The 23,453-nt window shown below is 32.3% G+C and overlaps 1 protein-coding gene across 7 annotated transcripts; it reads right to left on the bottom strand.

The window, feature by feature from the left end:
- Positions 1-11,758: 11,758 nt before the first annotated feature.
- On the bottom strand, positions 11,759-20,163 carry LOC145582999 (uncharacterized). Of its 7 annotated transcripts, XM_081640094.1 has the most exons (10): positions 19,521-20,163; positions 19,182-19,333; positions 18,934-19,059; positions 18,286-18,339; positions 16,842-17,029; positions 16,694-16,738; positions 15,220-15,397; positions 15,013-15,132; positions 12,576-12,764; positions 11,759-12,495 (listed from the first exon to the last, which is right to left on the bottom strand). In XM_081640094.1, the coding sequence occupies exons 9-10, from the start codon at positions 12,687-12,689 to the stop codon at positions 11,902-11,904; spliced, it is 708 nt and encodes a 235-aa protein (XP_081496220.1). In that variant the 5' UTR covers positions 12,690-12,764; positions 15,013-15,132; positions 15,220-15,397; positions 16,694-16,738; positions 16,842-17,029; positions 18,286-18,339; positions 18,934-19,059; positions 19,182-19,333; positions 19,521-20,163; the 3' UTR covers positions 11,759-11,901. The 7 variants fall into 7 exon arrangements, with proteins under 7 accessions (XP_081496220.1, XP_081496222.1, XP_081496219.1 ...); XM_081640096.1 differs by lacking the exons at positions 15,013-15,132; positions 15,220-15,397 and having other exon boundaries at positions 16,842-17,079; positions 18,286-18,342; XM_081640093.1 differs by lacking the exons at positions 15,013-15,132; positions 15,220-15,397 and having other exon boundaries at positions 18,286-18,342.
- Between the last annotated feature and the right edge of the window lie 3,290 nt (positions 20,164-23,453).

The raw sequence follows: 23,453 nt of genomic DNA, 5'->3' as shown, positions 1-23,453 counted from the left end.
CAAATAATGGAAGATAATGTTATTATTGAGCTTGAGAAAGATAATGAAGGTTTGCAACATGTATATATATAATATAATTTAGTTATTGATTGTGTAACGTAACAAACTAAAAGGCGGTGACAATTACATATTCAGGAGTTCTAGCAACTATGGTTTATTGAACGAGCCACATCCACAAATGAATTTTATATTTTTTTTTGGAACTTCATAATATATTTAATTTGGTTTTTCACTATTTAAATTAGAAAAAATGGGACACGTATATAGAAATTAGTTCTTCTGCAATTTGAGTTGTGATTTTGATTATAATTTAAAAGATTGCAATCACAAATTTACTAATTTAAATTACGAAGTACTACTGTATATGTTGTTGAGGACTAACTTTGTCAAAGATTGCTTTGATACATAATCACGTATCCTTTTTTTTTTTTTTTCCTTGTGCAACTATTAAAATAAAGTAATCACTACATTCACTAGTGTGTGTTTCGCGCAACGCCATACATTTTAATTTTCGTAATTTTTTGTCATGATGAGAAAATTGACATCATGACGTGATCTTTGAAACATAACTTTAAAAAAAAAAATTTAAAGTAGAGTGGTTAATGCGCACTATAGCGGTTAGTTTTTTGTGCATATGCCCTATTTACTAACATTGCATATAAGATGGCATTTCTGTAACTAATGAGAACATGAGGGTAGAAAATATAATGTCAAAAAGTCCCACTACATGCATAATCGTACATGAAATGTACTATTCAGAAAACTTATGCTTTTATATCCGAATATTTTATGATTTTATATAAAATATTTTTATAAAAAAATAGATTATTTTTATTTATTAAATAACTTTCCTAATCTCATATTTTTTTATTTTAGAGTTCGGAAAATTTTAAAACTCTATTTTGTTTAAATAAGACTCTATAATTTTAAGCGTATATAAACTATTCTAACCCTATTAAGTTTTTGATACACAAACTGCAGCCGTATAATATCATATTAGCTTCTCTCTTAGTTTTGCTTTTGCGTATAAACCAAATGAAGGGATTAGTAATTATTCATCAATTATTTCTTCCAACATGAATTTTGCAATTCAAGCCAAGCCAAGCCAACAACAATTTATTATGTTGTTCGTGAGTTTTGAGTGGTGTGCAACTGATTGACTTAATTACTATGCTCATCACTCACTATACAATCTGCGTACCATTCTACTCGAAGTGTTGAAGTAATTTCCTTTGGAAGGTAATCATGCGAAATTTTGAAGATGTGTGTATTATATTTCAGTTTGTATTATTTTGTGTGATACGGAGTATGATTTATTATTTGTACTCTTTGTATATATGATTAATTACTATGATATTATATGATATGATTTGTTTGATTTAAATATCGTATTATTTTTGGTGTATATAATTGATTGTATAGTTATTTCTAGGATTTTTAATGTTATTTCCATAGGGAGTATTGTTTTATCGAGGTTTTAGGGTTGTTAATGCAGAGTATTATTTTCGGGTTGTGAGTTAGTTATATTTGGGTATTAGTTTTATTACCCTATAAGAGTTGAGACATATTATGATTGAATCGAGTTCGAATTGTTATATGAATTGGGAACCTGTGCCAATATTGAGATATTATTTATTATCATGTGAATACTTTTTGATCAAGTATGAGATCAAAAGGTTGAGAATTATTATTTTGTTTTTGGTTTGAGGCTCGGTGTTATAGATCTTAGTTTGTGGCATGTTGGTAATGAGATAATGATCATGAGTTAAGAATGAGGTACAATCTTTATTATTTATTTTTCTATGCTCCCCTATAGTGGGATTTGACCCGTATGTGGTCTGGTTTAAGGTGTTTTCTGGTTATTGAGATTATTCAAATTTTTATACTTGCTGGTTTATTTATTAGAATTACTCATGTCCAAGGCTAGGTATAGAACAAAGAGAATGACACACTTATTGGTTATGAGTTAATTGAGTGAAGGATTGTATTATTATTCGAGGTTGGGTTTGACAAAGGTTGTTCCAGAGTACAATGTGTAATGTAGTTTTGAATTACATTGTTTAATTTAGCTAGTAGTGTTAGTTATTCTATTATTCTCTGTATTCTGATATGTGGTAATTACTCAGTTTTTTGCTGATGTGTGTATTGTTTTGTTGTGCTACTTGTGTTTGCGGCCATTTTTTTTCTTATGTTGGCCATGCGACGATCTATTTTGCAATTTTCCTTAATGGAGAGCAATCAAGATTTTCTAAGCAAGTTGATCAAGTGATCGTAGCTAAAGGAGCTCAAGTGTTTCGATTAGTATGCTATAACGAGTTTGTAAAGTTGTATAAATAGCTCACCTAGTTTATGAGTTGTACAGTTGGGATTTTGTAAGCCTTAACACTTGACAGGTTGTTGAGTGTGGCGGTAATACCTCCGATTTAGGTGTATGCTTCCGATTAAGTAATCCTTTAAGTAAGTGGTACAATTATACCCCCGATTTACTAACTTATAATTTTATTAGTTAAAGGGTACAATTTTATTACTTTCCTAGTTTGCATCCTTTAAAGGTGTATGCTTCCGATTACAGTTAGTAAGTGTGTATAATTGTTAAAGGATTACAAAATGTACCACTGTACGATAAAGAGAGAAAAAAATGTACCACCAAATCCCATATTGCCTACTATGTATTTGCAAGCCAAACAAATAGGGCCTATGCGCCTAGGGGGACTCCACTATAGCTAGTCATGTCCAGAGAGCTCTATGGGCCGGGTTTGGTCTTAATTAAGTCACCATTAAAGTTGTTGATAACATTAATGAGAAAAAAAATATATAAACAAATATTTTTAGGAGTATAAATATCCGCACAAAAAAGAGACAATTAACTTGATGAGGGCAAATAAGTAAATAAATAATTTTAGAGTATAATAATTGCCAATTAATTTAGGGTATAAATGTCCACACATTTTTCTTTAATATTAAAATAAAAAGGGTAATGCTATATGCAACCCTTAGAGCTGCATATATGAAAATTTATCCACAATTCATGAGTAAATCAGTGTAATAAATGTTTATTTATTGTCTATTTTTTTTTCACTTTTAGCTTCTTATATACAGCCCTATATCTTCTTCTAAACAAAAAGGGGGCAATTATCATTAATGAGGGCAAATAAGTATAAATAGTATAAATAATATAATTATTCAAACACTATTTTTAAGAGTTATCTCAAACTTTTTAAAAATTACGGATATAATTTATATGACCATGAATGGAAGTAATTGAATGTCTATGCTACTTGCTTGTTATTACAATTAAAAATGTTGGAGATATTAGCTAACAAGGTACTTGTTAAACTCTTTTAAAAATTTATTCCATTTGTTCTGAATAAATGACAAAGTCAAACTTTGCTAAAATACCGATGCATTATTTTGACCTTATTTTTATATAACTAAATAATAACATAAATTAATAAAAAAATTATATTATATGAAACTTTATGCAATACCTATCTAACAACATGAAATATGCTTTTATTATATTAGTAAAAAATTATAGTCAAACTTCATATATTAATAGTGAAAAAAGTCAAATTTGGCAATTATCTTGAGACAAAAAGAGTACATTTGTAAGAATTTATTATCTTTCATTTTACCATTTTATAACATAAAACATTGATTGATGTTACATTGGAATGGTGGTTAAGTTCTCAATTTTCATTTGATTGGTTATGTGTTCAATTCCTTTACATCAACAAAGTTTTCTTTTATCTATTCAAAAAAAAAAAAAAAAAGAAAAAAAAAAACAAAGTTTATTTTATTTTATTTTTAAAATTGAAAGCTTCACATGCATTTTGAAGCTTTTCCCTAAAATGAGGGTGTCACGTAACACATAAACTTTTTTAGAAATACCTTAACACTCCCTTTATTCCATAATATTTGACACAATCAAATTTGACATACATGTCAACGTATGAGTTTGACCATTCCTTAGTATATATAGTTGAAATAATATAAATAAAATTTATTAAACATAATATTTTTAAATTTCATATTAATATCTATCTAAAAACATATTTTATGATACTAAGATCTTATTTGATTGCATATGGGAATTAAATACTCAAAACAAGTTACAATGCTTACAATGCTTTTGAAGTTACAATTCCTAAGAAATACTAAAATCATGTTTGGTTCACATAAACGAAATTGTATTTCCCATAAATTGACTATTGGTCAACTTTTAACTTTAATAACTACCCATAAATACGTTTCTAATGGTTTTGTATTTTCTTCATTATTGAAGTGCAACCAAAAAAGCCTAAATTATAATATAAGTCAATGTGTGTCAATTATTATGAAACGAATGGGTGTAGATTATTTTATTTTTTATTTTTTATTTATTTATTTTTTTTGAATGGGTGTATATTATAAGAATGTTTAATCTCATTTTTGTGTGTCTCTTGTTTTTCAAGCCCATTATATTTCCATATACTTTCATGTTGTAAACTTGTAATCACATAGTTACATTCATTTCCACGCTTTAATCCCATTATATTCAGCATGCTTATTGTTAGTTTTCTGGAGTTCAGCTGGGGCTTATTTCATGAGTCCACTTTCAATAAATAATAGTAGTATATTTCTTGGGCCCATACACAATATATCCATGATGTTACATATACATCTCATAGGCTCATCTTCATTTAATCTTGTATAAGGCCCATATCTGGTTGGTCTCATTTTAGTGTGGCCATTTTCACTTAATTATTTAAGGTCCATTGCATAAAATCAGATGAAATTCTCATTCTCCTTTGACAACGTGGATGAAATATGCTGATATTTTAAGGGATGAGAGATAAACATTAGCTACAAGAAGGTATGCCCTAATCCCATTTCCTTGGGAAAATGGTATGAGTGGATAGCAGCAGGAACTACAAATTGTAGTAGAGATCCGAGGTATTTGGCCCCAAAAAAAGATTTAGGTTTTAGATCCTCAGGAAATCCTTGGAAGAAAAAAAAAAGATTTATCAGCGCATTTTTGGTGCTCCCGGCCACACCATACGGCATAACGGGATTCATAAAAAATAACGGGTTTCACCAAAACTTTCCAAAACGCGCGAATTTGGAAAAGTTTGGAAAAAGTCAGCAAAAAGCGTCTGACTCATGCTTCTCAAAACCTAAAAACACGCCGCCATTCCTTTTCACATTATTCCAGAATTTATTTCTAACTTTCTCACCTAAAATTTTCACCACCTTTTCAGACTTCAATTTTTCACCTCAATTTTTCATCACTTTTACAGAATTCCATGGTAGACGAAGAACACAATTTTCCAGATTCACAAGAATCAATGGAAATTGAAGAGATCGAAGGTTCATTCATGAATTTGGAGATCGAAAACAAAATTAGAGAAATCAAGCAACATATATTAGAAAACATTGAACACCAAGGTAAGTAAAATTTTAATTTTCATCTCAGGTATGAAAAACCTAGAAACTCCTTACTCAATCCTTGAAAATATGAGAAGTAACCTCCTAAATAAACTTTAGTAATCCCTTATGTAACCCCCTCAGTAACCCTTTCGGCATTCCCTTAAGTAATCTCCTCTAGTAACCCCCTCAAGTACCCCTCTAGTAATACTATTAAAAAGTAATCCCTCTAGTAACCAATATAGTAACCCCTTAGTAACTCCTCTAGTAACCCCCTTAGTAACTCCTCTAGTAACCCCTTAAATAACCCCACTAGTAACACCTCTAGTAACCTCTGTAGTAACCCCATTAAAGTAACCCCACTAGTAACCCTTTTAATAACCTCTCTAGTAACCCCATTAAAGTAACCCCACTAGCCATTAAAGTAATTCCTCTAGTAACCCCACTAACCCCTCTAGTAACCCCCATTAAAGTAACCCCAGTAGTAATCTCTCTAGTGATCTCATTAAAGTAATCTCACTAGTAACCCCAATAATAACCCATCTAGTAACCCTATTAATGTAATCGCACTAGTAACCCTATTAGTAATCCCTCTAGTAATTTCTCTAGTAACCCTGTTAAAGTAACCCCATTAAAGTAACCCCTCTATAATCCTTCTAGTAACCTCTCTATTAACCCCATTAAAGTAACTCCACTAGTAACCCTACTAGTAACCACTCTAGTAACATGTCTAGTAACCCCATTAAAGTAATACCACTAGCCATTAAAGTAACCCCACTAGTAACCCCTCTAGTAACCTGTCTAGTAACCCCATTAAAGTAACCCCACTAGAAACTCCACTACTAACTCCTCTAGTAACCCCGTTAAAGTAACCCCTCTAGTAACCCTATAGTAACCCCTTTAATAACCACTTTTTTAACCTCTATATAACTATACTAATTAAATATTCTGCATTATACTAATTTTTAATGCACTTTTTTCTTGTACATGATAGCAGAAACAAATGACAATAACCACTTTTTTAACCTCTATATAACTATACTAATTAAATATTCTGCATGATACTGTAACTTTACTAATTTTTAATGTATTTTTTTCTTGTACATTGATAGCAGAAACAAATGACAATACATCAGAAACAAGTGACAACACAACAAAGAACACTTTAAGCACATTAACAGAAGAAAGCACAAATGATAACATGCAAACATAACAGAGTAAAACTCAGCAAAAAGAAGATTTTGATTTTACAGAAAGCCTAAAAGGATTTACTGCAGAAACTTTGGATGAAATCTATGAGATATATAAAAAGCATACATTTATTATGGGATTTGGAGTAAGACAATCAACCACCAGATGGACACAAGGAGAGAACAAACAAATAAAGGGAAAAGATTGTGTTTGTTCTAAAGAAGGCTTTAGATGCAAACCCAAAGTTAAAAAACTTCTCCTCCAGCAAATGAAAATAGGAAGAAAATAAAACAAGTCCCTATAACCGGAACAAGATGCAAAGCATTAATAAGAGCAAAAAAGAACAAGGAAGGGAAATTTGAAATTGAGGAACATGTCATTAATCACAACCATGAGTTAACTAGAAAAGCATAGCAACATCTACATAGGTCAGAAAAAAAGATCACTGAAGACAAAGCAAAAGTAATTGATCTTATGGCAGAGAGTGGATTAAAGCCAACTGAAACTTACAATCTGATAACTAAAGAAGCTGGAGGTGAAGAATTGCTAGGGCATACTTTAAGAGACCATTTAAACTACATTTCAAGAAGAAAAATGAAAGAAATTGAAGGAGGGGATGCACAAACTGTTATAAACAGTCTATATCAAAGACAAGCAGAAGTAGAAGACTTTTTCTTCAGATTCAAACTTGAAGGTGATGACAACACCAACAAGTTAACAGGAATCTTCTGGAGAAACTCAGAAATGAAGGAGGACTTCCACATCTATGGTGATGTAACCATTTTTGACACAACATACAGAATTAACAAATATAATCTCACTTGTACCCCTATTGTAGGAGTCAATAATCATTGGCAAACGGTAATGTTTGGATGTGCATTTATAGCTGATGAGAAGATTAACACATTTAACTGGGTTTTGTCAACTTTTAAAAAGTCTATGGGAGGAAGTGAGCCTGCCACAATATTCACACATCAAGACATGACAATGTCTAAGGCAATTGAAAAGGTATATCCTCCACTACTACTTATTTAGTAACCCCCTAAGTAAGACCTGTCCCTATCACCCTAAGTAACTCTTTAAAACATGTAAAAATGATTAAGTAACCCCTAAAACCCTGTATATTTAATTAAGTATACCCAGTAAAAATAACTAAGTAACTTAAGTAACCCCAGTGAGTAACCCCTTTATTGTTAATTAAGTAACAAAATATATTAAAATTAGTAACCACTTAACCCATGTAAAATGATAAAATAACCCTTGAACCCCTATAAAAACCCATGTAAAATGATAAAGTAACCCCTAAACCCCTATAAAATTAATTATGTAACCCCAGTAATAATAACTAAATAACTTAAGTAAGCTTATTAAGTAATCCTTTTATTGTTGACCAAGTAACCCAATATAACACCATTAAAGTAACCCCTCTAGTAACCCTATTAAAGCAACCCACTCAGTGACCCCTTTAGTAACCCTAACCTCTTAAGTAACCCCTAAGTAACCCATGTCACTATCCCCCTAAGTAAGTAACCCACTCAGTAACCCCTTTAGTAACCCTAGCCCCTTAAGTAATCACTTAACCCATGTAAAATGATAAAGTAACCCCTGAACCCTTATAAAATTAATTAAGTAACCCCAGTAAAAATAACTTAAGTAATCTTATTAAGTAATCCTCTTATTGTTGACAAGGTAACCCAATATAACACCATTAAAGTAACCCCTCCAATAACCTTATTAAAGTAACCTGTCTAGTAACACCCTCAGTAACCCACTCAGTGACCCCTTTAGTAACCCTAACCCTTTAAGTAACCCCTAAGTAACCCATGTCACTATCCCCCTAATTAAGTAACCCACTCAGTAACCCCTCTAGTAACCCTAACCCCTTAAGTAACCCATGTCACTATCCCCCTAAGTAACCCCTAACCCATGTAAAATGATTAAGTAACCCTAGAACCCCTATAAACCAACAAAAATAGCTTAAATATCTTAAGTAACCCCATTGATTAAAATAAGTAACCCCTATAAAAATGCATAAACTCTAAACTACTTATGTAATCCCTATGATGATCTTTATTACTTTGATTCCATTGTAAAATTACAGGTATTTTCTCACTCAAGACATAGGTTGTGTATTTGGCATATAATAAAAAATGTTGTTTCAAGATTTGGAGCATTAAAAAGAAATACATCTTTCAAAGATGCATTTAATAAATGCCTAAGTGGTTGTGTGACAGCAGAAGAATTTCAAGCTTGCTGCGAAAACATGATTACAACTTACAAACTTGAAAAAAAATACCTAGTTCAAAAGGTTATATAACCTTAGGGAGAAATGGTGCATAGCCCTAAGTAAAGACTTTTTTTCTACTGGTATTTTATCATCACAGAGAAGTGAGAGTACAAATAATGCAGTTGGGTTCAAAGCAAACAAGAACATAAGTTTAACAAACTTTTTTTTTCAGAATATTCAAGCAAACTGTGAAGAGATGGAGAAAAAATGAAGCCGATGCAGATTTCAAGTGTTCAAACTCTGAACCAACATCACATCTACCTATGTATGGACTGTTAAAACATGCATCAGAAATAGGGGTGTTCATTTGGTTTTCGGTTTGGATTTAGCCCAAATCCGATCTAATTCAAAATATAATTCGGTTTTCAATTTTCTAATCCGATCCGATCCGAATTTCTCTCCCAATCCAATCCGATCCAATTCGAATTAAAATTCAGTTATTTGGATCCGATCTAAAAATCCGAATTATAATACAATATTTTTTAGCATCTAATATGAATATAAAAATAAAGCTTTAATATAATTACAAGTCTTCAAAATCATTATTAAAATAAATAGTTCAACATCAAGTCATTAATTAATTAATACAAAGTCTCCCTAATATATTTCATGTAGTAGTAAGTATTTGAGCTAAACTTCAAAAGTTTTCGGTTTGGATTGGATCCAATTAGGGTCAATCCGATCCAATCCGAAAATCCGAATTTTCAAAAATTTCAATCCGATCCGATCCGATTTAAATTTCGGATCCGATCCGAATTGATAATTCGGTTTGGATTAGATTGGATTTCGGTTTTAATCCGAATAATGGACACCCCTAATCAGAAATATACACACAGACAATTTTTCAGATATTTTGAGTCAGAGTTCAGCTATTTAATGGGGTGCATAACATTTCTACATGGTCAAATGGGAGATCATTACTTTTATGAGGTGCAAATTGAAAATGACATATCATCTAGACAAAAGGTCACATTTGTCGGCTCACAAAACAGGATTGCATGCTCATGCAAAATTTTTGAAGAAGTAGGATGGCTTTGCTATCATTGTTTACGAATCTTACATCAGCATTCAGTTACAAAAATTCCTGAACATTATATCTCATTAAGATGGACAAAGATAGCTAAAGCTCATGTATGGAAAAAAAAGATGATCATGAAGCAGAAAATTGGTGTCACACAATGGCAAGATAGACGTACAATCTTGTACTGAAATATCAGCATCACAAAGAGACACGGAGCTTTATAGAGTTACAACTAAGGAAAATTGACATAGAAGCAGATCAAATAAAAAGACAGCTAGAAATGCAACAAGCACAAGAAGAAGGTGATCAATCTAATGAAACCACAGAAGAACGGCAAAATGAAGAAGAAATACCAATAGTGAACGATCCAGATCGAGCAAACACAAAAGGAAGAAGAAAAAGAATCAAGGGACACTTTGAAAAAGGAAAACAACCAAAAGCAATGCAAGCCAAAGGTGACACAAGAGAATTTGGAACAATCACACCTGTTGTGAATCCAAAGCTCTTTTAGTTTCAATATTACAGTTATGTCTTTAAAATAGTTTATTTTCAGAATAATGTAAAAATAATATTTATTTATTTATTATTTACTGTGACATTTATAATTTAATTTATACATATTGTTTCCAAATAACCTTTAATAAACAAGCAGGTAACCCCAGGGATTATACATATTGTTTCCATGTAACCTTTAATATACAAGCAGGTAACCACAGGGAAAAAAAACAAGTAAAGTAACCCCTAACATATATAAACGAATGGAAGCATGTAAAAAAAAAATAGTAACCCCAAGGAAAAAAAACAAGTAAAGTAACCCCTTTAAAAAACAAGCAGGTAACCCAGGGATTATACATATTGTTTCCATGTAACCTTTAATAAACAAGCAGGTAACCCCAGGGATAAAAAAAAACAAGTAAAGTAACCCCTAACATATATAAATAAATTGAAGCATGTAAAAAAACAATAGTAACCCCAGGGAAAAAAAAACAAATAAAGTGACCTCGGGGAAAAAAAAACAAGTAAACAAGTAACCCTAAAGGAAGCATGTAACCCTAAGTAACCCCTAACATATATAAACAAATGGAAGCATGTAAAAAAACAATAGTAATCCCAGGGAAAAAAACAACTAAAGTAACCCCAGGGAAAAAAAACAAATAAAGTAACCCCAGGGAAAAAAACCAAGTAAAGAAGTAACCCTAATGTAAAAAAAAAAAAAAAAAAGAAGTAACCCCAACAAAAATAAACTGAAATAACCCCTTTAATAACCCCTCTATTAAACTTCATTAAAGTAACTCATTAAGTTAAGTAACCCCTATGATAACACATAAAATAACCAAGTATCCCCAGGGTTAAAAAAAAAAAAAAACAACCTGCCCAGAGTAAAAAAAAACAAGTAAATCCAACAAAAAGAAGCTGAAGTAACCCTTCTAATAATCAATCTAATAACCTCATTAAAGCAACTCCTTAAGAAACCTCTCTAATAACACCTCTAGTATCCACAGTAATCCCTAAAATAATAAACACAACAATCAATTTAATAAGTAACCCTCCTTTAAAGTAACCCCATTAAAGTAGTTTCTCATCAAGTAACCCCAAGTAACCGCAACCTTTTTGTAATACTCAAACTAATTAAAACTTAAACACAAAGAACTAATAAGCAACCCCTAACCCTTAAACTTCCATAGGACACAAAAAAAAAATAAAAAAATAAAAAAAAAAAAAAATAAAAATAAAAATAAAAATAAAAAAAGAATAAAAAAACTGAACAAAATTTTAAACTAGTAGAAATGATTTCAAATATTGACAAACTATATATCAAAATCAAGTTTGACTAAACATCCAACAAAGAGATATAAAAATCAAATCTTAACAAACTATATGAATTAAGTTCGAGTGAAATTCAAACAAAATATATGAATTAAGTTCAAGTGAAATTCAACCAAATCTAAAATCCTAGAAAAAATATAGTTCTTACTTTCCTTTGAATAATGGTTTTTTAATTCTTCTTTTTAGATGTTGGTGCTTTGGATTTGGATGTTGGTGTTGGTACTACTGCTGATGCTAATAGTGCTTTACTCTTAACTGCTGGTGCTTTGGATTTGGAGACTATTGCTGGTACTAGTGTTGATGCTGCTAGTGATGGGGTTGCTGCTGATGGTACTGCTGCTGCTGCTGATACATTACGTGTTGATTTTCTTCTTAAAGTTGTCTCTTCTGCTGCTATTGTAGCAGCCACCAAAGCAGCTTCTTCTTCTTGAACAGCTGTTATAGAAGCATCAGATGCATTTCTTGTTGATTTTCTTTTTACAACAGCCACTTCTGCTGCTATTGTAGCGGCCACCAAAGCAGCTTCTTCTTTAGTAGCTTTAGCTTTTCTTCTCCTTTCAAGATCAGCACGTAGCTCTGCCTTACGAGCTTCAGCTTCAACCTCTCTAATGAGCTTCTCATTCGTTAAAACTTCAGCCATAATTGCTTCGTTGTTTGTGCAAAAATCTTCAACAGAAGACAACACATTTTCTCTTATCTTATTCAAATCAGACAAACCTAATGAAGCACAAATTTCAGCTCGATAACAACGACGTTCAATCAACTGCAAAAACATATAAAAAAAAATTTAAGTCAACAACAAAAAAAGAGCAATCTTAGAAGATAAAAGCATTTGAAAAATACCTGATTTAAACGATAACTTCTAAAAGGTCTGCCAAAATATGAAGCACAATGATAAAGACAGAACACTCCACAATCTACATTTTCACCAACTTTTTGTCCATCAACTTTAATCATTCAAATTGGGAAATCCATCACATCTACTCCATCTTCACGGCCTTTAATTGCCATGTATCTTGACATGAGATATCTCTAAATAAAACAAAGTAGACATAATTATAAAAAAAAACACCAACAGGAAACAAAAAACGAAAGAAAAAGTAACCCCTTAAATAACCCCAAAGAATATAACTATGAAATCCAAACACATCAAAAGAAAACAACAGCAAAAGTAACCCCTTAAGTAAATCCTATATATTTGACCAAGTAACCCCCCTATATCAAACTTGTAACTAGTAACCCCTCAAAGTAACCCACTAAGTAATCATTACACATATGACAAAGTAACCAAAGCAAAACCACAAATAAACTCTCTAGTAACCCCTCTAGCAAGACCTCAAGTAACCTGTATGCTAATAATAAGAATATGACCAAGTAATCCCTCCATATCAAAATTGTAACAAGTATGCCCCTAAAGTAACCCCCTAAGTAAAACTTACACATGTCACAAATTAACTGCCTTAGCAAACTCTTAAGTAAACCTTTTGGTAACCCCCCAAAGTAACCCTTTAAGTAAGTCTCACATATGTGACAAAGTAATCCCCTAAGTAACCCCCCTAATAACCCTCCTAGACACCAACAGGAAAGAAAAGAAGAAAGAAAATATCAGGAAAAGTAACCCTTAAATAACCTATCTGCTAACAATAAAAAATTGACCAAGTAACCCCCCCCCCCAATATCAAATTGTAACAAGTATCCCCTTAAAGTAATCCCCTAAGTAACACTTACACATGTGACAAAGTAACCCTCTTAGCAAACCCTTAAGTAAACCTTCTGGTAACCACCTAGAGTAACCCTTTAAGTAATCTGTCTACTAACAATAAAAATATGACCAAGTAACCCCCTCCCCCCCCCCCCCCCCCCCGCCCTCCTATCAAATTGTAACAAGTATCCCATTAAAGTAACCCCCTTAGCAAACCCTTAAGTAAACCCTCAGGTAACCCCCCAGAGTAACCCTTTAAGTAAGTCTCACATATGTGACAAAGTAATCCCTTAAGTAACCCTCCTAGACACCAACAAGAAACAAAAAAAGAAAGAAAATATCAAGAAAAGTAACCCCTTAAATAACCTGTCTGCTAACAATAAAAATATAACCAAGTAACCCCCCTATCAAATTGTATCAAGTATCCTCTTAAAGTAACCCCCTAAGTAACACTTACACATGTGACAAAGTAACCCCCTTAGCAAATCCTTAAGTAAACCCTCTGGTATAACCCCCCAGAGTAACCCTTTAAGTAACCTGTCTGCTAACAATAAAAATATGACCAAGTAACCCCTTCCCCCCCCATCCTATCAAATTGTAACAAGTATCCCGTTAAAGTAACCCCCTTAGCAAACCCTTAAGTAAACCCTCTGGTAACCCCCAGAGTAACCCTTTAAGTAAGTCTCACATATGTGACAAAGTAATCCCCTAAGTAACCCCCCTATAACCCTCCTAGACACCAACAGGAAACAAAAAAAGAAAGAAAATATCAGGAAAAGTAACTCCTTAAATAACCTATCTGCTAACAATAAAAATATGACCAAGTAACCCCCCCCCCCCCATATCAAATTGTAACAAGTATCTTCTTAAAGTAACCCCCTAAGTAACACTTACACATGTGACAAAGTAACCCCCTTAGCAAACCCTTAAGTAAACCCTTTGTAACCCCCAGAGTAACCTTTTAAGTAACCTGTTTGCTAACAATAAAAATATGACCAAGTAACCCCCTCCCCCCCCCCCCCCCCCCTCCAATATCAAATTGTAACAAGTATCCCCTTAAAGTAACCCCCTAAGTAACACCTACATATGTGACAAAGTAATTCCCTTAGCAAACCCTTAAGTAACTCCCTAATAACCCCCCCAGAGTAACCCTTTAAGTAACTCCCACATATGTCACAAAGTAATCCCCTAAGTAACTCCCTAATAACCCCATAACTAAATCATAAACCATATAATGTAACCAAATAGTTTTAAAAGCCTTCCCAAACGATATGTAATACTGTTAGACACAGTATGCAATCCATCAAATTGTGTTGTATTTTTCTTTAAAACATCATCATAGATTGTATACTTTATGTTGTCAAGATAATCAATCTTTTTGTCAAAAAAGTTCACCACAGCAACATGTAGTGGTTGTCATACCAAATAGGCATAAAAATCTGCAAAACAGGAATAAAAGACAAAAAAATTTATATAAATTCAATACAGGAATAAAAGATAAAACTTTTATACAAATTTGTTATACTAAATTCATTCGCTTTAAATACAAAAAATTTTGACAAGAGATCAGTATTATACCAGTATAGCAGTCAAAAAATTAGTACATCTGACATTTATAAACCATTCATCTCATGAACCAAATACATATCTCTCATAAACACAACCATCACCAGCAACAACACACTACAGAACAAGCCACTACATACAACAAAAAAACAAAAATAAGTGAATGAGATACTATAATTTCTGTTAAACTATTAGAAATAAAAAATACTTCATACTTACCATATGTTCATCTCCAAAGAAAACTCTATTATAAGTAAAACCTGCCAAAATCTCCTCTAAATTCAAAAGAATATAAAAATAGTGCATCACATGACTTGATATTAACTGTCTTGGGATCAATGTTTAAAAATCTTCACGAGACAATTGATATAAATTAGAATAACTGAATATATCCCCCCTGTTATGATATACAAAGAAAAAAATCATTAATAACCCTAGCACAAAATCACTTTCATAGAATTAGAAATCATGTTTTAAAATAAGCAAAACAAAGTAAACGCAAGCCTAGATACAATAACTAAGTAACCCTAATAAAAAAAAAAACCCCAATTAAATGACTATTAACTAACCCAAGTAACCCAAACCCAGATATAATAACTAAGTAACCCCTGTAAGTAAAAATGACTAAGTAATACCAGTAAAAAAAGAAGAAACCCCAATAAAAATAACAAAGTAACCCTAGTAAAAATAAAAAAGTGACCCCAATAAAAATAAGAAAGTAACCCCAGTAAAAATAATTCAGTAACCCAAGGTAACTAAAAACGATAACCCCAATAACCCAACCCTAATAAAAAGTAACCCAAGTAACCCCAGTATTATTCAAACTAACTACCCCAAGTAACCTAAACCCATATATAATAAATAACTAACCCCAGTAAAAATAAAAAAGTAACCCCAATAAAAATAACAAAGTAAACCCAAAAAAAATATCTCAGTAACACAGGTAACTAAAATGACTATATAACCCCAATCACTAGTAGAAAAAGGCTCATTTGTGTCGCTCATTTATAGTGTATTTGCATCGCTTCTATGAGCGACGCAACTGCTCGCGACGCAAATGACTTTTAAATCATTTGCGTCGCTTCTAGGCGCGACGCAAATAAGAGTTATTTGCGTCACTCCTATATAAACAAGTGACGCAAATGACTTTCATTTGCGTCACTTGTTTATATAGGAGTGACGCAAATAGTTGTTCTGAGCAACTTCTTGTTTTTAATTTGCGTCACTTGTTTATATAGGAGTGACGCAAATGGCTTACTAGACAATACAAAAGCGAGTTATTTGCGTCACTTGTTTGTTTAATGAGTGACGCAAATGATGTGAATTTTTTTTTTAATTATAATAATTGCTTGTATATGTTTGCAGTACCTGTTTCCCTTGGTAGTGGTATAACGTAATATGCTAACGCCAATAATTGAAATTCAAATGCAATATTAATGAATGCAAATGTAAATTTCGGCAGAGTTTCCTTTGTATTTTGGCCTACCCATAAAATTGGGAATGACGGCATTATTAACAACCTGTCCAATAAGTTTACATCTCAATATCATTGACATTATACTCATCATCCCAACACCAATTAACCAAATTCATTCATGTCAAGCCTATAATCAAAACAAGAGTCCAACATTTGCTAAGTGTAAATCTAAAGTTCAACAATACATATAAAATACTCTGCCCAAATATCTCGAACCTCATTTATCTCCTCCTCAGTATACGGTGTAGTTCTTGAAAAATCCTATCAACATAACAAATATACAAGAGGAAAGTTTTAATTTAAGATTGTAGCTAACATCAAATTGTGTTTATCAAACAAAAATGAAATATTTGACAACTCATACCTTAATAAGATCCTCACTGCTATGATGATGTTCAAGTATTTCGTACATATAACGCATGACGTAGTAGCCACACTCACGTAGATTCTCTTTCTTGTGATAGAAAACCAGGCATACAATCAGCTACAAACGCAGCATTGGAATGTTTCTCACTTTCTCAAGGGTATCTACATGGAGCATATACTGGCAATCTAATAATACATATACCTGAGTTCTCTATACAAGTATACATACCAAAAACCTAATGAAAATATAAATAAATATGTGAACATCATCAAAATTTCAAGCACAGAGAGGGTGTTTCAATCAGAAACTTGATTGGAAAGCAATTGACAAACCAATGTAATTAATTTTACAAGCATTGCCTTACTATTGTACATTAAACATTTTCAATGGAACCATGATGACTAAGAAATCAATTCATTATAGCTAACAGCAATAGAGCAGCGAGAACATAAATATGTGAGTTGTGACCTTGCACAAAAGCAGTTAATAAAGCATGTAATTCTACATACTACAAAAAAAAATGACATCTAATAGCTACTCATTCATCTAGCTAACTTTGCACCTTAATAATCGATGGTGGTATCAATGATAATTAGTTTTTTTATACCAGGACAAGGAAGAACCAAGAGCAAAGCAGAACAAAAATATGCTATATTGCTACAACTTAATATGTTTTACCTAAGTAGAGCACAAAATTTCAGACAGAGGAAACTACATACATCAAAACAAACTACATACATTAAATATGTTTTACCTAAGTAAGATTGTGTTGCTTAGAAGTAAATTATATTGCTTAGATCCCTGTAAGATTCAGATTTTAAAAGTTCTACAATATTATACTAGATAACAAAAGATAAGCCATAAATTCCAAGGACTTCATATACAAGGATATATCTAAAAGTCAGTTAATAAAGTCAGTTTTTGTCAAGTGGTACAGCTAGAAAGTTTGATAAGCATGTTCTGCTTGCAAGGGTTGTTCTCCTTGAAGTTTTATACAATTTCTTAGCTTTGTTTTCTAAGTTTTGCTAACATAGTTGTAGCCTATTTAAAGGCCTAAATTTATCAATAATATTCAGTTTTTCAGTCCCCTAAAATCCCCCACCCCAACAATTAAGCCTTAGAACTTGGATACAAGTTTATTATGAACAGATTTTGTACATGTATATAGCTGCTTACAATTCAATGCGAAGCACTACAAAAGTCTTTAAACATCTAACCAAAAAGATTGTAACATTATAAAATCAAACGATATTACCCATATAACATCAAGGTAATTTAAAGTAGCGAATATCAAAAGCATAAAACTAAAAGATTAAAAAAAAATCTGAAATATATAGAAGCAAGGGATATGTTATTAAGCACTCATTATAGACAGCCAAATACATTAATCATTGACTCATATATTAAACAACATAAATTATTAAACAGGCAATAAACATACCTAATCAATGTCTTTTTCTCGGCCTCTTCTTTTTGACAGGGAGTTCTTCAAGTGCTGCTTATATATAGACAACACATAATGGAATTATAGCTTCAATTATTGATTAAATAGAAAGAAAAAACCAGATTAATAAGGAAAAACAGAATCGAAATTGACGAAATAAGTAAACATATAGTAATGAGAAATTGACAAAACCCAAAACATTCGTTAAATCGTATGGATTATAGCAAAGTAGATAAAAATTAAGCAAAATTAAAAGGGGAAATTAGCAAAACTAAAAGATTAATGAGAAAAACCTTCTTTAAGGATGAGGAAATTCAACAAATTGTATGGGTTGAATGAAATTCAGCAAATTGTATGGGTTAAATGAAATTCACAAATAGACTTGAAGAATTAAGCAAATTTTAAGATCAAATTCAGCAAAAGGGCAACAAATTCATTGTTTGGGGTTCTTCAAGCAAAATTCGAGATTAATATCGAGATTAAAATCAATTAGCAATTCGCAATGGAAACCAAATTAATCAAAAAATTGGACAACAAACTCAAAGATAACCCTAAAATTTGTTTAATTGGCAAATTGCAAAAACACAAGGATATTGGACCAGCAACATAGATAATAAACATTTAATTCAAAGCAAATTTACTCACTCTCAATCGATGCGAATCGGATACAGAACATCTCCTCCTTCAACTCTCCATCAGCATAATCACTAGCAACCCACATACAAGATTTTTCATTCCCGGCATGCTCTTGAACCATCATACCCGCAATAACTACAAATACAAATTGATCATTCATAGAAAAAACTCATTAATTCAAGCAATTTCACACAATAATTATACAAAAAAAACAAAACCCAGAACAATTAACAAATGATAGAAATAAAGTCACATACTCAGATGATTAGCACAGATCTTAAGAGTTTTAGATTGCCGCATAACCAATCGAAATTTCCCAGAAACCTTATGCTTTAGAAACTTCACTATACCAGTACCCCTTTCTTTCCATTAATTTCCTTCTTTATCAAATCTGTAAAGCTTCGCTTTTCTAATAACAATTCCAAAACACAAACAATTAGAAATAATAAAACATCATAATAACCCTAGAAAGCCGAACATATCCCTAAATTAGAGGCAAAATTCAAAGATTGAATCAATAAATGCATTGAAAACAACAATTGAAGAGCACCCAATTAAAAATAACACAAAACCCTAAAAATCAGGGCAAAAAAAACCTGGGATTGTGGCAAAATTCAACCATTAAATCAACAAAAATCATAAAGAAAACAAGGGTTCAAATTTGTTGGGGTTTTAGGTTCCAATTTCTGCTCGAATTGGGGGGTTTTTGGCTCGAAAAATGTTCAATTTTTCTAGGGTTTTCAGGGTTCGAAATTGCTAGGGGTTGAGGTTGGAATTTCTGCTCGAATTGGGGGGCTTTTGGCTGGAAAATGTTCGATTTTTCTGGGTTTTGCAGGGTTCGAATTTGCTGGGGGTTGAGGTTGGAATTTCTGCTCGAATTGGGGGGGTTTTGGCCGGAAAATGTTCGATTTTTTTGGGGTTTGTAGGGTTCGAATTTGCTGGGGGTTTATACACCGAACTTCTGCTCAAATTGGGGGGTTTTTGCTCGATTTTTATGGGGTTTTTAGTGTTTGATTTTGCTGGGGGTTTTGGTTCGATTTTGTGCTCGAAAATGGGAGATTTTTGGCTTCGATCTTTCTATTTTTCTGGGGTTTTGGTTTAGTCGAATTGCTATGTTGAATTTAGTTGTTGAAGGCAGCAACAAATGGGGTAGCAAGAGTATTTTTTTGTGGGTATATCGAATTTGGAGGCAGCAGCAAATGGCGAGATGGGTAGAAAATTTAGAATTAATTACTAACCTATACTTATTTGCATCGCTCATTAATTAAATAAGTAACGCAAATAACTCACAAACTCATTTGCGTCACTTGTCCCTAAAGGAGTGACGCAAATAAGAGTGTTATTTGTGTCGTTCTAATAAATAAACGCGACGCAAATAACATAAAGCTGAAGCATATCAGGCTTTTGTGTCACTTCATGGCCAATGAGCGACGCAAATAACTTATAATGAAGCTAAAATATATCATTTGCTTCGCTTGTTTCTACGAGTGACGCAAATAAGGCGACGCAAATGAAAGTTTTTCTACTAGTGGATAAAAAAGTAACCCAGTAACCCCACTCAGTAACCCAAGAAACTAAAAATGACTATATAAACCCAATAAAAAGTAACTCCAGTAACCCTAGTATTGTTCACTAAATAACCCCAGTAAAAATGACAAATAACCCCAATATATTAAATAAGTAACCTCTATCAAAATCCATTATATTAAAATTAGTAACACCAATGTATTAAATCTAGTGACCCCAATATATTAAAAATGACTAATCTAATTCTTGACCAAGTAACCTTAATATATTAAAATTAGTAACCCTTGTCAAAATTGTAATTTAATCTAAAAACACAAGTACCCCATATATAACCACAACTACATATAATAAGTGAAGCAAATTCAACATAAAGAGAGAAAGAAAGTAACCTATAGACAGAGGAACTGACAGGCTAAAGTCGTAATCACCTAATAAAAATTAATACCTAAATCCACTAACTATGTAGATAGGGAAGAAGGGTCGAACCACAGGGAAACAAGTCAATTTATTCCTAATTAATCTATATAATCTAGATTATCAAGTAACCAATTTGTTATTATAAAGGAGAACTAAACTACTAGGAGTAAAAGTGGAAAGGAATAAAAGTAAGAGGAAAATCAAGGAATAAAAGACCTAGGGCATAGGTTCACCAATAAATAATATTCCAGGGTAAAATATAATAATCAATCATCCTTGCATCGATTAATCAGATCACAAAGGGCTTTCGCTACGCATTACAATCACAGAATTAATCTACCGGTATTAAATCTCATATCTCGAATCTCGACTTAACCATTTATAAATTAACCTGCCTATTGAAACTAAGTCTAAATATCAATTCTCATCTCTCGAATCTCGAATTAATATTGCTAAACTCATACATAAAAGGCCAGCGTTAATCTAGTTGCAGAGCATTAAATCAATCAATAGGAAATTAATCTAGCATTGATAATCAACAACAATAAATTACCCCTTCATATTATTTATGGATCCCCATATACCCTAGAAAGAAAACTACTCACGCATAATTAAATCTACACTAATCAAAGCAATTAAACAAGACATGGTTAAAAGCAATAATAATAAAGCTAATAAGAAAACAATAATAATAAAAGCTAGAAAAAGGCAATTAGAGAAGAAGTAAAAGGAAACAAGGTATCTGACAATAATTTAAAACTAATCTAAAACTAATGATAAACGAAACTAAACTAAGACTAAAACTCCCAAAAACCACCTACTGCCAATTTAGCCTCCCTCTATATAATAAAGAGGAGTTATAATCAAGGTCAACTTCTAACCCACTACTAAAAAGCCACGTACTACTGCCAATCTCCATATTAGTGGGCTTTTTATTATATCCAAGCCCAAAACTAAAATAACCGGCTATATACAATCTCGAAGAATGCCCGATCGGGCCCGCCATTTCACACGCTCCCAACAGTTGGCTTATTTAGGGGTTGGGCTTCTTTCCATCTTGAATTTGTAACTTGTGTTTAATATAAGTTGACCCAATTCGCTTCTTCTTGATATCCAAGTACTTGACTCGCAATTAGTACTCCAAAATGATTCGAGCCCTCAATCATCAAACCAAAATTTCGTTAACTTAGTCTTGGGCTTTAAATATACAGTCATAAAATACGGTCCGACTTCAATGTCTTCGAGTGGCTCAATAAGCTCGGGAATTGTCATAAATCTGCAGATTCCTACAAAATAATACCAACTCTACAAAAACACTAGGATACGTATATTAGTAATAAAAATAGCTCTATAGAGCTCAAATAAGCACAAATATGACCATGGGATGGGGAATAAAATATATATAAAATAGAGAACCAAGTAAACTTTAAAAAGTAAATAATACATAAGTGGAATACTTACGTTGCGTTGACTCTAGAATAATTCTAAAGCCATAATCAGCAACTTTAAGCCTCAACTCCTTCATTCCATATATTTTTTCTTCTTGTAGTCCCTAACCCTTAAAGATTCTGATGTCAACTGTAATATATAACCACCAGGTTCACCACAGTCAATACTTCAGCTTAAAAGACCAGTTGTACTTGAGCTAGACCCACTACTATTAGAATTTTAAGCACTATTATCAAAATTTTGAAGAGCATCCTCACTATCGGGAAATTCTTTCATCTTTTCTGTCAAAACTTCAAGAGCCTTTTCTTCAGTATGACCAAGCACACTACAGTACATTATTTCCTTCCTTGGTTTTTTTAAAACTACCTGATGTTGATTTCTTTTTTTTAGACGCTTGAGATTTTGAGACTTTTTCCTTTGATTTACTTGCTGTAGCAGCACGCTGAATAGAGACAGGGGCAAATGCATCAATAGTAACATCAACAGCAGAAGCAGATGCAGCAACAGGAACAACAACCAATGCATGTAGCAGCACGCTGAACAGAGACAGGGGCAGATGCATCAATAACAACATCAACAGCAGAAGCAGATGCAGCAACAGGAATAATAGCCAATGCAGGAACTACTCCCATTTGAGTATCATCTATATTAAAAACTTCATGTACTTGACTACCGTCTGCATTCTCTGTTTGACTGTCTTTTATGTTTTCAATTTGCTGCCGAGACAAGGAATCACCCATCGTAGCTTCTGCCATCACAGCTTCTACCATCTGAGAATCAACAATATTCTCAACTACTTGTACTTCCATCTCAGAATGAACAGATTTCACAATCTCAGAAATCGATACCATATGAGAATCTTTATTTTACTTTTTGAATCTACAATGTTCACAATTTCAGGAACCACTTTAATTTGATAATTTTCAGTCTCAATTTGAGAAAGCGGAATTTGTGAATTGTTAAAACTTTCAGTAGCAATGCATGCCTCTGACAACCGTGTCCCGTTCTTCTATCCTTGTACTAACCTCTTCCATTATTAAATCATCAACATTCACATTCTGAATGTTTTCAATTCCAACTTCAGAAACATTGGTCTGAACATTCTGAATTCTAGTTTCTTCATCAACCATATCTTT

The sequence above is a fragment of the Chenopodium album genome, chromosome 15 (assembly GCF_948465745.1).
Source record: "Chenopodium album chromosome 15, dcCheAlbu1.1, whole genome shotgun sequence".
Classification (NCBI taxonomy): Eukaryota; Viridiplantae; Streptophyta; class Magnoliopsida; order Caryophyllales; family Amaranthaceae; genus Chenopodium; species Chenopodium album.
The sequence above is the reverse complement of the archived record's forward strand: the minus strand, read 5'-3'. Positions and strand labels throughout refer to the sequence as shown.

Coding starts and splice junctions, on each gene's coding strand:
- LOC145582999 (XM_081640096.1), bottom strand. CDS start 12,689: ATGATTAAAGTTGATGGACAAAAAGTTGGTGAAAATGTAGATTGTGGA. Junction 12,496..12,575: donor GAAGTTATCGTTTAAATCAG/GTATTTTTCAAA, acceptor ATGTTTTTGCAG/TTGATTGAACGTCGTTGTTA.